The 13029-nt window shown below is 39.8% G+C and overlaps 1 protein-coding gene across 1 annotated transcript; it reads left to right on the forward strand.

Annotated features, from left to right (window-relative positions):
- 4930544G11Rik (RIKEN cDNA 4930544G11 gene) lies at positions 1–1444 on the forward strand. The gene has a single exon (NM_001161773.1). The coding sequence runs from the start codon at positions 213–215 to the stop codon at positions 792–794; it is 582 nt and encodes a 193-aa protein (NP_001155245.1). The 5' UTR covers positions 1–212; the 3' UTR covers positions 795–1444.
- Positions 1445–13029: the final 11585 nt, after the last annotated feature.

Below are 13029 nucleotides of genomic sequence, written 5' to 3' on the forward strand. Positions count from 1 at the left end.
ATGCGTATCCTGCCTCCCTCCGCCACCGGCCTTCCAACACTGTCTTCAGTTGGTTCTCTCTTGAGTCTGCCACCTCCTGCTGAGCTGGGCCTCAGAGGTGGTGGCTCAGGATAGGTGTCCTCTACACTAATTGGTCTTCCTGGGTGTAGTCTGAGAGCCTGTGGTCTGAGAAGTCCCAGGCGCTTTGTGCAGTAGCAAAAACATCCTAGGCAATGGCTGCCATCCGGAAGAAACTGGTGATCGTGGGAGATGGAGCTTGTGGAAAAACATGTTTGCTCATCGTCTTCAGCAAGGACCAGTTTCCTGAGGTTTACGTGCCCACAGTATTTGAGAACTATGTGGCTGATATCGAAGTGGATGGAAAACAGGTGGAGTTGGCCCTGTGGGATACAGCTGGACAAGAAGATTATGATCGCCTGAGGCCACTCTCCTATCCCGACACTGATGTTCTCTTGTTATGTTTCTCCATTGGCAACCCTGATAGCTTTGGGAACATCCCACATAAATGGATTCCAGAAGTCAAGCATTTCTGTCCCAACGTGCCCATCATCCTGGTTGGGAGTAAGAAGGATCTTCGGAATGACTTCTACACGATACAAGAGTTAGCCAAGAGGAAGCAAGCGCCTGTGAGACCTGAACAAGGCCAAGGGTTGGCGAACAGCATTGGCGCTTTCGAGTATGTGGAGTGTTCAGCGAAGACCAAAGATGGAGTGAGGAGGGTCTTTGAAAAGGCCACAAGGGCTGCTCTGCAAACGAATCGAGTGAAGAAAAAGACTGGTTGCTTTGTCTTTTGAAGTATTTGTGCAAACACAGTCCCGGTACAGTTAATTTTCAAGTGCTATTTACAAATGTTATGGTGTAATTGCTAGCCTTTTTGTTTGTTTGTATGTCCGAGATTACAAATCAGAAGTCATCTTGCTGTCAATGTTTAGAAAGCAACCATGATTACTAATGACATCCTCTAGGTCTGACCTGCCAGGGTCCTGACTCTTCTGTCACAGCCCATTCTGCACTCCACCTGAAACATCAGGCACTAATTGAAGAATTTATTATCTCTAGAAAGAGAAACGGTAACTTTGTCGTTTAGAATGTAACTCTTTCTGACCTGCCCAACCTACCATCTGTGAGCTGGGAAGAACGCAGTTGAGTCACCACTTAAGAGTTTACTCCCTAACAACTTTCACTGCCATCTTTATTCTCTTGGAAATCTCTCTCCAGGCAGCTGTGGTAGAGTAACAGCTCTGTGGTTTCCTGTGAGTTACCTTATAGTTACTGTGTAAGTAGTGCCACTTAGTGTATGTCACCAGAATGAAGAAGATCTACCCCAGACTAGATGTAGCATTTTTGGTATATTTGTATTCTCTGATACTGATATTTGTCATTCTCACAGCAAGCATACTGGTTGAAAGAAAGAATTTGGAAATAAAGTCATATGGAAAATTAACTTTTACAGTTTCATTTTTTCCCTTTTCTGATAAAATACAACCACATATTGTAGCCTTTTCACACTCTGGTACCCATTTCTTGAACTGGGCTGAGTGAATAGGGATCTGGTTGCACACCTAAGGCAATGAATCCTTGAAGGTGCTACAGCCCCTCTAACCTGGTCTGCAGGGTCTGGGTCTAAGTCACGGAGCCTCTGTTCTTTACACATTATTGACATTGCCTCCCAGAGAGCCACCTATTCTTATGGACGGCATGGGGTGGGGTGTGAAGGTTCTTTCTCTCCGGTGACTAAATGTTTTTCTATGTCTTAATTTTTCCACATTTAAGAATAATGCAGTTTTCTGGATGGATGTGTGTGAATATTTGTGTATGTATGGGGGGGGGGCTGTATATGGCAAACCAGTAGCCAACATTGCACTCAATACAGTCTCCCTAAAATAGGGAGTGAGACATGAGTGTGCATCTCTTCCCTTCTTACAGTATTTGAAGTCCTAGGGCAATAGGCAAATGCAAAAATGAAAAAAAAAAACATGTATACAAATAGTAAAGGGTTCATGTTATTACTACTTCAAATAACACTGTCCGATACTTAAGAGATCCGAATGGCTTCTAGAAAGAAAGAAAATCATCGATTTGTTAGCACTTTTAGTCAAGTGGTAGAACTTAAATCAACACGTGAAGATCAGTAGCTCCAAGTCAGGAACGGCTCAGTGGGTAGAGAACTTCGCATGTAAGCATGGTAACTTTAGTACAAAGCTAGATGTGGTGGTGAACATCTAAAGCTCCAGCATTGTTATGTTTATCTAGGAGGAGGAGATGGGAGAATCCACAGAAGCTCATGGGCCAGCTAGCCTGGCTTATGTGTTGCTGCAAAACCAGTAAGAAGCCTGTGTCAACAAGGGGGCAGGCAAGAGCTAACTGTAGTACCTTGTCCTCTCACCTCAATCTATCTGTGTGTACTCAGGTACCCACATTCAACAGACATACTAACAGACACTTTAAAAATCAATCCTTTTTGTACCAATAGCTAATTTCCCAATAAAAAGAAAAACAGGTACAAATGTAACCCATAACAAAAAAAAAAAAAAAAAAAAAAAGAAGAAGAAGCAACAAAATATCTAGAAATAATTCTAGTAGAGGTATGGCTTAGTGACTTTTATATTACTGTGAAGAGATATCACGACCAGGCAATCTATAAAAGAAACCATTTACCTGGGGGTTTGCTTACAGTCCATGACAGCAGGCAGGAAGGCATGGTTATAGGGCAGTAACTGAGAGCTTACATTTGATCCACAAGCAGGAGGCAGAGAAGGCTAACTGAAATGGTGTAAGCTTTTGAAATCTCAAAGCCTACCTCCAGTGACTTAACTCTAAAAGGGCCACACCTGCTACTCTTTGCAGTTCTACCAATCTGGGGACCAAATATTTAAATATGTGAACTTATGGGGCGGTTCTCATTCAAGCCACCACAGGAAGTGAATGACCTCTAATGAAAGCAGTTTTTCAATGGTATTTTAAAAGTATTTAAGAAAATACTAGAAAGTGGGATATTCACTCTCAAATCACAGGTAGACAAAACAGCCTCTTCAAGAAATTGTTCTGGGGAAACTAGGTATCCATATATAGAAAATGAAACTAGATCTATAGCTCTTACACTGGAAAAAACCCTGAAACTATTACAGATAGACATAGAGAAAACACAAACTCCAAGTTACATAACATAAATAAGTTTTTGAAATATATTCCAATAGCATAGTCTATAATTGTAAGGAACTTACAAATGAGATTGCATGGTTGCAAAGTTTCTCTATGGCAGAGAAAACAATAAGCATAGTTGTTAGATTGCCTACAGAGTCAGAGAAAATTCTCAGCAACTAGGGTTTTGAAGAGATTAGTATTTAGATTTTTAGTAAATCAAACACTGGAAGAACAAAAAAATTTCATTTCATAAATGAGCAAGTTGATCAGGTGGTTGTCAAAAACAAGCAGAAATAATCAAGAAATACATGGGGGAAAGTGTTCAATATTCCTTTGCTATGAGGGAAATCCAAATTAAAATTCTTTTAAGATGCCATACCACCACAAGAAGAATGGGTACCATCAAGGAAATGTAATAAATTCTGGTAAGGACATGGGAAAAGAGAAACCCACATACACTTTCAAGAAGTGGATACTGGCAATCAGTGGTAGGGCCATCTAAGTATTTTTCTAAAAAACAAAAAAACCAAGCAAAATCCCATCTAACAGAACTAAAATATGACTAAGCTACCACTTCTGGCTATATATTTGAATGCAGACATAACTGCAAAGCATGACACTTGTCGTTTTATTTATTTATTTGTTTGCTTGTTTGTTTGTTTTTATTAATATATTTTAATTAGGTATTTTCTTCATTTACATTTCAAATGCTATCCCAAAAGTCCCCCATACCCTCCCTCCCTCCCTCTCCCCTACCCACCCACTCCCACTTCTTGGCCCTGGTGTTCCCTGTACTTAGGCATATAAAGTTTGCAAGACCAATGGGCCTCTCTTTCCACTGATGGCCGACTAGGTCATCTTCTGATACATATGCAGCTAGAGTCACAAGCTTTGGGGGTACTGGTTAGTTCATATTGTTGTTCCACCTATAGGGTTGCAGATCCCTTTAGCTCCTTGAGTACTTTCTCTAGCTCCTCCGTTGGGGGCCCTGTGATCCATCCAATAGCTGACTGTGAACATCCACTTTTGTGTTTGCCAGGCACTGGCATCGCCTCACAAGAGACAGCTATATCAGGGTCCTTTCAGCAAAATCTTGCTGGCATATGCGATGGTGTCTGCGTTTGGAGGCTGATTATGGGATGGATCCCCCGGTGCGGCAGTCTCTAGATGGTCTATCCTTTCATCTCAGCTCCAAACTTTGTTTTAATAAACTTTTGATTTCCCTTTTGTAAAAGTATTTAGATGGTTTAGAAAGCATGTCTTCTGTGACAATGTTTGATAGTGGTCAACTAATATCATTAAATGACTAGAAATATCAGACAACCTCTGTTGGAGGATCATTTTCCAGACATCATCTACTGCACAGTGTTACTGCTTATTTTGAAAGTGGTATATATATATATATATATATATATATATATATATATATATATAGCAATCACTTGATTTATATATGTGTATACATATATGTATATATTTCCATATGTGTATGTTCTCCATATGTTGGTTTTGCATTTCCATTGCCATTTTAAACATTATTTTATCACTAGCCAGACTGTTATTCATGCTTTGTGTTCTGGATGATATATGGGATTCATCAGTTTAATAGAAATTGGTTAGAGGTAACCCAAGGCTGGTACTTTGTACCCACTTTGAGATTCTTAACTCTGTCTTGACACAGAAATGGAATTTATTGGTCAACCCTGTGAAGAAAATAGCAGAGAGCAAAGACATGTGTGACATGAGGTATACAGAATTTTGGCTTTCTTAAATTAATCATGGTTCACAGCTGATGAAATATAACAGTGACAGATTTCCCCCATGAAATACAGTCTGGAAGTTCAGTGCATTGGGAAATATTCAGTTTTGCTCAGCAGCTACCAAGTTCATGCATGTTATGATGCTACTCAGAAGGGTACTTGATAAACTCAAAGAGTTTTTAGGACAAAGCCTTTATCACAAGGCGTTGCAGAAATCATCAAGTATATGGTTTTCTGCTACGTGTTAGTGTGTTACCACAAATTGGGTAACAAGTTCTTTATCCAAGATTAGGGCTGATTTACCTGTGGTGCATAAGTTCCATAACTCAGTTTCCTAGGGGCTTTACTATGCAGTCACACAAAAACTGATTTAAACTCTGGGAAGTTTGATTCATATAAATAATGAAGTCTTGCAAACAGCTCAACATACTTCCAAGTCCCACACATGATAAAGCATAAATGTTTTCATAACACAGATCTTTAGAACATGAACAAAGTTTGAAACACATTTGCCAAGGATTGCATGACAGAGGCAGTATACTTTCTATCAATGGGTCATTCTGAGCTGTAAAGATGAAAGAAGTCTCATGAACTTCCTCATAGCAACTGACATTAGTTTACTTACAGTCATGAATCCATTTGTCAGATGTCACAATGAGTATTTCATGTGAGCTTTCTTGATCTCAAGGTATGTCATGGTATTGCTAAACATCATAGCTATCTGAATGATAAATTGCTGTCTAATTCTGATCACTGTATCTCCTACATGCATTAAAAATCTCAATAAGAGATTTCTGGTTTCTGACTGCAACTGGGGCTGATGCTGTGCCACAGAGCTACATACACAGATACCACCAGGAGAGAGCTAGTCTCCCAAGAGTGCCTACACACCTGCAAACACAGGTAAGACCACCACTTCTCTTTAAATTTCTGGCCCAAGAGGGACCCTTACAGAGCCATCAGAACACAGGAACCAAGGATTAGCTCAGGACAGGATCTTTCTGGTTTCTGTCTACACGGCAAAGCTGGTCCTGTATCACAACTCTCCAAAATAAATTCCTCCCAGAAAGAACTGGTCTCCAAGTTGTACTGACACAAAGGCTTGCAGGACAATCAAGCCACAGTCAGAGACAGGAAACCCAGTTAACACTAGAAATAACCAGATGGCTAAATGCAAGGGCAAGAACATAAGCAACAGAAACCAAGGCTACTTGGCATCATCAAAATCCAATTCTCCCACCATAGTGAGTACTGGTTACCTGAACACACCAGAAAAGCAAAACTCTGATTTAAGATCATATCTCATGATGATGATAGAGGACTTTAAGAAGGACATAAATAAATCCCTTAAAGAAATACAAGAGAACTCAGGTAAACAGATAGAAGACCTTAAAGAGGAAACACAAAAATCCCTTAAAGAATTACAGGGAAACACAAACAAACAGGTGAAGGAACTGAACAAAAGCATCCAGGATCTAAAAATGGAAATAGAAACAATAAAAGATTCACAAAGGGAGGCAACACTGGAGATGGAAAACCTAGGAAAGAGATCAGGAGTCATAGATGCAAGTATCACCAACAGGATACAAGAAATAGAAGAGGGAATATCAGGGACAGATTATACCATAGAAAATGTTGACACAACAGTCAAAGAACATGTAAAATGCAAAAAAATTCAAACCCAAACATACAGGAAATTTAGGACACAATGCCCAGACCAAACCTAAGGATAATAGCTATAGAAGAGAGTGAAGATTCCCAACTTAAAGGGCAGTAAATATCTTCAACAAAATTATAGAAGAAAACTTCTCTAACCTAAAGAAAGAGATGCCCAGGAACATAGAAGAAGCCTTCAAAACTCCAAATAGATTGGACAGAAAAAAAATTCCTCCCATCACATAATAGCCAAAACACCAAATGCATAAAACAAAGAAAGAATACTGAAAGCAGTAAGGGAAAAAGGTCAAGTAACATATAAAGGTAGATTATCAGAATTACAGTATATTTCTTGCCCAAACTGTGAAAGCTAGGAGATCCGGAACAGATGTCACACAGACCCTAAAAGAACACAAATGCTAGCCCAGGCTACTATACCCAGCAAAACTCTCAATTACCATAGATGGAGAAATCAAGATATTCCATGACAAAACCAAATTTACACAATATTTTTCCACAAATACAACCCTATAAAGGATAATAGGGAGAAAATACCAACAAAAGGAAGGAAACTACATCCTAGAAAAAGCAAGAAAGTAATATAATATTCTTTCAACAAACCCAAAAGAAGATACCACACAAACTTAAAAATAACATTAAAATAACAGGAAGCAGCAATTACTATTCCTTAACATCTCTTAACATGAATGGACTCAGTTCCCCAATAAAAAGACATAGACTAAAAGAATGGATACATAAACAGGACCCAGCATGTTGCTGCATACAGGAAACATACCTCAGTATCAAAAACAAACACTACCTCAGAGTAAAAGGCTGGAAAACAATTTTCTAAGCAAATGGTCCAAAGAAACAGCTGGAGTAGCCATTCCAATATCGAATAAAATCGGCTTTCAACCAAAAGTTATCAAAAAAGATAAGGAAGGACACTTCATACTCATTAAAGGAAAAGTCTACGAAGAACTCTCAATTCTGAACATCTGTGTTCCAAGTGCAAGAGTAACCACATTCAGAAAAGAAACTAACTCAAATCACACAATAATAGTGGGGGACTTCAACACCCCACTCTCATCAATGGACAGATCAGGCAAACAAACTAAACAGAGACACAGTGAAACTAACAGAAGTTATAGACCTAAGGATTTAACAATTATCTATAGAACATTTTTTTTTGTAAAACAAAAGATTATATCTTCTTCTCAGCATCTCACGGTACCTTCTCCAAAATTTACTATATAATCGATCACAAAACAGGCCTCAACATATACAAAAAGATTGAAATAATCCCATGCCTCATATCAGATCACAATGGATTAAGATTTGTCTTCAACAGCAACCACAAACAACAGAAAGCTTACATACACACGGAAGCTGAACAATGCTCTACTTAATGATAACTTGGTCAAGGAAGAAATAAAGAAAGCAATTAAAGAATTTTTAGAATTTAATGAAAATGAAGGAACAGCAAACCCAAACTTATGGGACACAATGAAAGCAGTGTTAAGAGGAAAACACATAGGTCAAAGTGCCTCCAAAAAGAAACAGGAGAGAGCATATACTAGCAGCTTGACAGCACACCTGAAAGCTCTAAAACAAAAAGAAGCAAATACACCCAAAATGAGTAGATGTCAGGAAATAATCAAACTCAGGGCTGAAATCAACCAAGTAGAGATAAAAAGAACTATACAAAGAATCAACCAAACCAGCAGCTGGTTCTTGGAGAAAATCAACAAGATAGATAAACCCTTAGCCAGACTAACCAGAGGGCAGAGAGACAGTATCCAAATCAACAAAATCAGAAATGAAAAGGATATCAACAGAAACTGAGGAAATTCAAGAAATCATCATATCCTACTACAAAAACTTACACTCAACACAGCTGGAAAATCTGGATGAAATGGACAATTTTCTAGACAGATACCAAATACCAAAGTTAAACCGAGAGCAGGTAAACTATCTAAACAGTCCCATAACCCCTAAAGAAATAGAAGCAGTCATTCAAAGTCTCCCAACCAAAAAGAGCCCAGGACCAGATTGGTTTAGTGCAGAATTCTATCAGACCTTCAAAGAAGACCTAATACCTTCTGTTCTATGAAGCCACAATCACTCTTATACCAAAACCACACAAAGATCCAACAAAGAAAGAGAACTTCAGACCAATTTTCCTTATGAATATCGGTGCAATACTCAATAAAATTCCTTGCCAACTGAATCCAAGAACACATCAAATTGTTAATTCACCACGATCAAGTAGGCTTCATCCCAGGGATGCAGGGATGGTTCAATATATGGAAATCCATTAATGTAATCCACAAAATAAACAAACTCAAAGAAAAAAAAACACATGATAATTTCATTAGATGCTGAAAAAGCATTTGAGAAAATTCAACATCCCTTCATGTTAAAAGTCTTGGAAAGATCAGGAATTCAAGGCACATACATAAACATAGTAAAGGCAATATACAGCAAACCAGTAGCCAACATCAAACTAAATGGAGAGAAACTTGAAGTAATCCCACTAAAATCAGGAACTAGAGAAGACTACCCTCTCTCTCCTTATCTATTAAACATAGTACTTGAAATTCTAGCTGGAGCAATTAGACATCAAAATTAGGTCAAAGGGATGCAAATTAGAAAGGAAGAAGTCAAAATATCACTATTTGCAGATGATATGATACTTAAGTGACCCTGATAGAACCTAGTGGGGAAACCCCCAGTCAATTCCCAATTCGGTGTGTACCCAAAGAATCATGAATAGACCGTCTTGATGTAATTACATGAGGTAGTTTAATGACGGAGCTCTGGACTGACATGCATCCCACAAAGGAGATAACGGATGTCGGCCACGAGGCTCAGAAGCTAGGGGTTTTTATGGGGTAAGGGGCTTAGGGGTGTGGAATTCAGCATAGCGACACACTATTGGCTTATTCAAACATCAGCAGAAAAATTACATGTTCGTGCAGGGTGTCAGAGTTCTGTGAGTTGTTGACTCAGTTCAGATAGCCCTGTTATGTCCTCACATTCCTCTTTATCTTTAGGTCAAGCTGTTCCCAGGAATGTTTTAACTACAGGGCATACCCGGGTTTGTTTTTCTTTTTTCTCAGCCCCAGGCAGCCTCTAGGCTCACAAACAACCAGCAATTCCTGAGTACTTTATATGACTTACAGGTTGTCTTAGTCAGGGTTTCTATTCCTGCACAAACATCATGACCAAGAAGCAAGTTGGGGAGGAAAGGGTTTATTCGGCTTACATTTCCATACTGCTGTTGATCACCAAAGGATGCAGGACTGGAACTCAAGCAGGTCAGAAAGCAGGAGCTGATGCAGAGGCCATGGAGGGATGTTCTTTACTGGCTTGCCTCACCTGGCTTGCTCAGCCTGCTTTCTTATAGAACCAAGACTACCAGCCCTGAGATGGTCCCACCCACAAGGGGCCTTTCCCCCTTGATCACTAATTGAGAAAATGCCTTACAGTTGGATCTCATGGAGGCATTTCCTCAACTGAAGCTCCTTTCTCTGTGATAACTCCAGCTGTGTCAAGTTGACACAAAACTAGCCAGTACAATTGACCCCTTGTCAACTTGACACACAAAAACATCACTAGTAAGCCTCAACCCTTACAATCTTATTCATCCCCATTCTAAATAACTTTAAAAGTCCCACAGTCTTTACATATGCTTAAAATTTCAATCTCTTTAAAATATCCATCTCTTTTAAAATCCAAAGTCTTTTTACAATTAAAAGTCTCTTAACTGTGGGCTCCACTAAAACAGTTTCTTCCTTCAAGAGGGAAAATATCAGGGCACAGTCACAATCAAAAGCAAAAGTCAATCTCCAACTGTCCAATGTCTGGGATCCAACTCACGATCTTCTGGGCTCCTCCAAGGGCTTGGGTCACTTCTCCAGCCAGGCCCTTTGTAGCACACGAGTCATCCTCTAGGCTCCAGATGCCTGTACTCCACTGCTGCTGCTGCTCTTGGTGGTCATCTCATGGTACTGGCATCTCCAAAACACTGCATGACCCCTTCAGTCCTGGGCCATCAATTGCAACTGAGGCTGCACTTTCACCAATGGCCTTCCATGGCCTCTCACAGTGCCAAGCCTCAGCTGCTCTGCTCAACTCCTTCATGCCTTCAAAACCAGTACCACCTGGGTGACCCTTACACATTACCAAGTCCAGCCACAGCACAAGGTACAACTTTGGCTATATCTGGAACACAGCCACTGTGCTTTCAGAAAATACTTCCCAGAAGATGTCACCTCAATGATGCTGGTCTCTTCTTAATCACCGCTAATTTCTTAGCTCCAGCTAACCAGCATCAATAGTCCCAGTAATGCAAAGTTTTTGCTTTAGTAGTTCTGGTATCTTGTTAATCACAGCTGATTCTTCAGCCCCAGCTAACCAGAACTACAGAATCTTCACAATCAAAACAGAAATGGCCCTGAAAAGAGTCTTTAATTTTCCCTCTGAAATTTCACACACCAGAGCTCCAACTTCTGCAGTGTTCTCAACATTATCTTCCAAGCTCCTACACAACATCCGACAGAGGTCTTAACAATGGATGGATCTTCAAGCCCAAAGTTCCAAAGTCCTTCCACAGTCCTCCCCAAAACATGGTCAGGTTGTCACAGGAATACCCCACTCCACTGGTACCAATTTGTCTTAGTCGGGGTTTCTATTCCTGCACAAACATCATGACCAAGAAACAAGTTGGGGAGGAAAGGGTTTATTCGGCTTACATTTCCATACTGCTGTTGATCACCAAAGGATGCAGGACTGGAACTCAAGCAGGTCAGAAAGCAGGAGCTGATGCAGAGGCCATGGAGGGATGTTCTTTACTGGCTTGCCTCACCTGGCTTGCTCAGCCTGCTTTCTTATAGAACCAAGACTACCAGCCCTGAGATGGTCCCACCCACAAGGGGCCTTTCCCCCTTGATCACTAATTGAGAAAATGCCTTACAGTTGGATCTCATGGAGGCATTTCCTCAACTGAAGCTCCTTTCTCTGTGATAACTCCAGCTGTGTCAAGTTGACACAAAACTAGCCAGTACACAGGTCTTGAAATTTCATCTTTCTCTCAACCCCAAAAATTCCACCAGAGTACTCCTAAACCTGATAAACAACTTCAGCAATGTAGCAGGATATGATATTAACTCAAACAAATCTGTAGCCTTCCTCTATTCAAAGGATAAACAGGCTTAGAAAGAAGTTAGGGAAATGACACCCTTCCCAATAGTCACAAACAATATAAAGTATCTTGGTGTGACTCTAACAAAACAAGTGAAAGATCTGTATGACAAGAACTTCAAATCTCTGAAGAACATCTCAGAAGATGGAAAGATCTCCCATGTTCATGGATTGGCAGGATTAATATAGTCAAAATAGATATCCTGCCGAAATCAAACTACAGATTCAATGCAATCCCCATCAAAATTCCAACTCAATTCTTCACAGAGTTAGAAAGAGCAATTCTCAAATTCATCTGGTATAACAACAACAACAACAACAACAACAACAACAACAAAACCCTGGATAATGAAAACTATTCTCAACAATAAAAGAACTTCTGGTGGAATCACCATGCCTGACCTCAAGCTGTACTACAGAGCAATTGTGATAAAAACTGCATGGTACTGGTACAGTGACAGACAGGTAGGTCAATGGAATAGAATTGAAGATCCAGAAATGAACCCACACACCTACGGTCCCTTGATCTTTGACAAGGGAGCTAAAATCATCCAGTGGAAAAAAGACAGCATTTTCAACAAATGGTGCTGGTTCAACTGCCAGTCAACATGTAGAAGAATGCAAATTGATCCATTCTTATCTCCTTGTACAAAGCTCAAGTCTAAGTGGATCAAAGAACTCCATATAAAACTAGATACACTGAATTTAATAGGAGAGAAAGTGGGGAAAATCCTTGAACACATGGGCAGAGGGGAAATTTTCCTGAACAGAACACCAATATCTTATGCTCTAAGGTCAAGAATTAACAAATGGGACCTCATAAAATTGCAAAGCTTCTGTAAGGTAAAGGACATTGTCAATAGGGCAAAATGGCAACCAACAGATTGGGAAAGAACTTTACAAGTCCTACATCTGATAGAGGATTTATATTCAATATATACAAAGAACTCAAAAAGTTAGACTCCAGAGTACCAAATAACCCTATTAAAAATTGGGGAACAGAGCTAAACAGAGAATTCTCAACTGAGGAATACCAAAGGGCTGAGAAACACCTAAAGAAATGTTCAACATCCTCACTCATCAGGGAAATGCAAATCAAAACAACACTGAGATTCCACCTCACACTAGTCAGAATGGCTAAGATCAAAAATTCAGGTGACAGCAGATGCTGGCAAGGATGTGGAGAAAGAGAAACACTCCTCCATTGCTGGTGGGATTGCAAGGTGGTACAACACTCTGGAAATCAGTTTGGCGGTTCCTCAGA

Source organism: Mus musculus, chromosome 6, assembly GCF_000001635.26.
Source record: "Mus musculus strain C57BL/6J chromosome 6, GRCm38.p6 C57BL/6J".
Taxonomy (NCBI): Eukaryota; Metazoa; Chordata; class Mammalia; order Rodentia; family Muridae; genus Mus; species Mus musculus.

What these genes read in the sequence shown, in the direction of transcription:
- 4930544G11Rik (NM_001161773.1), top strand. Translation starts at nt 213, where the DNA reads ATGGCTGCCATCCGGAAGAAACTGGTGATCGTGGGAGATGGAGCTTGT.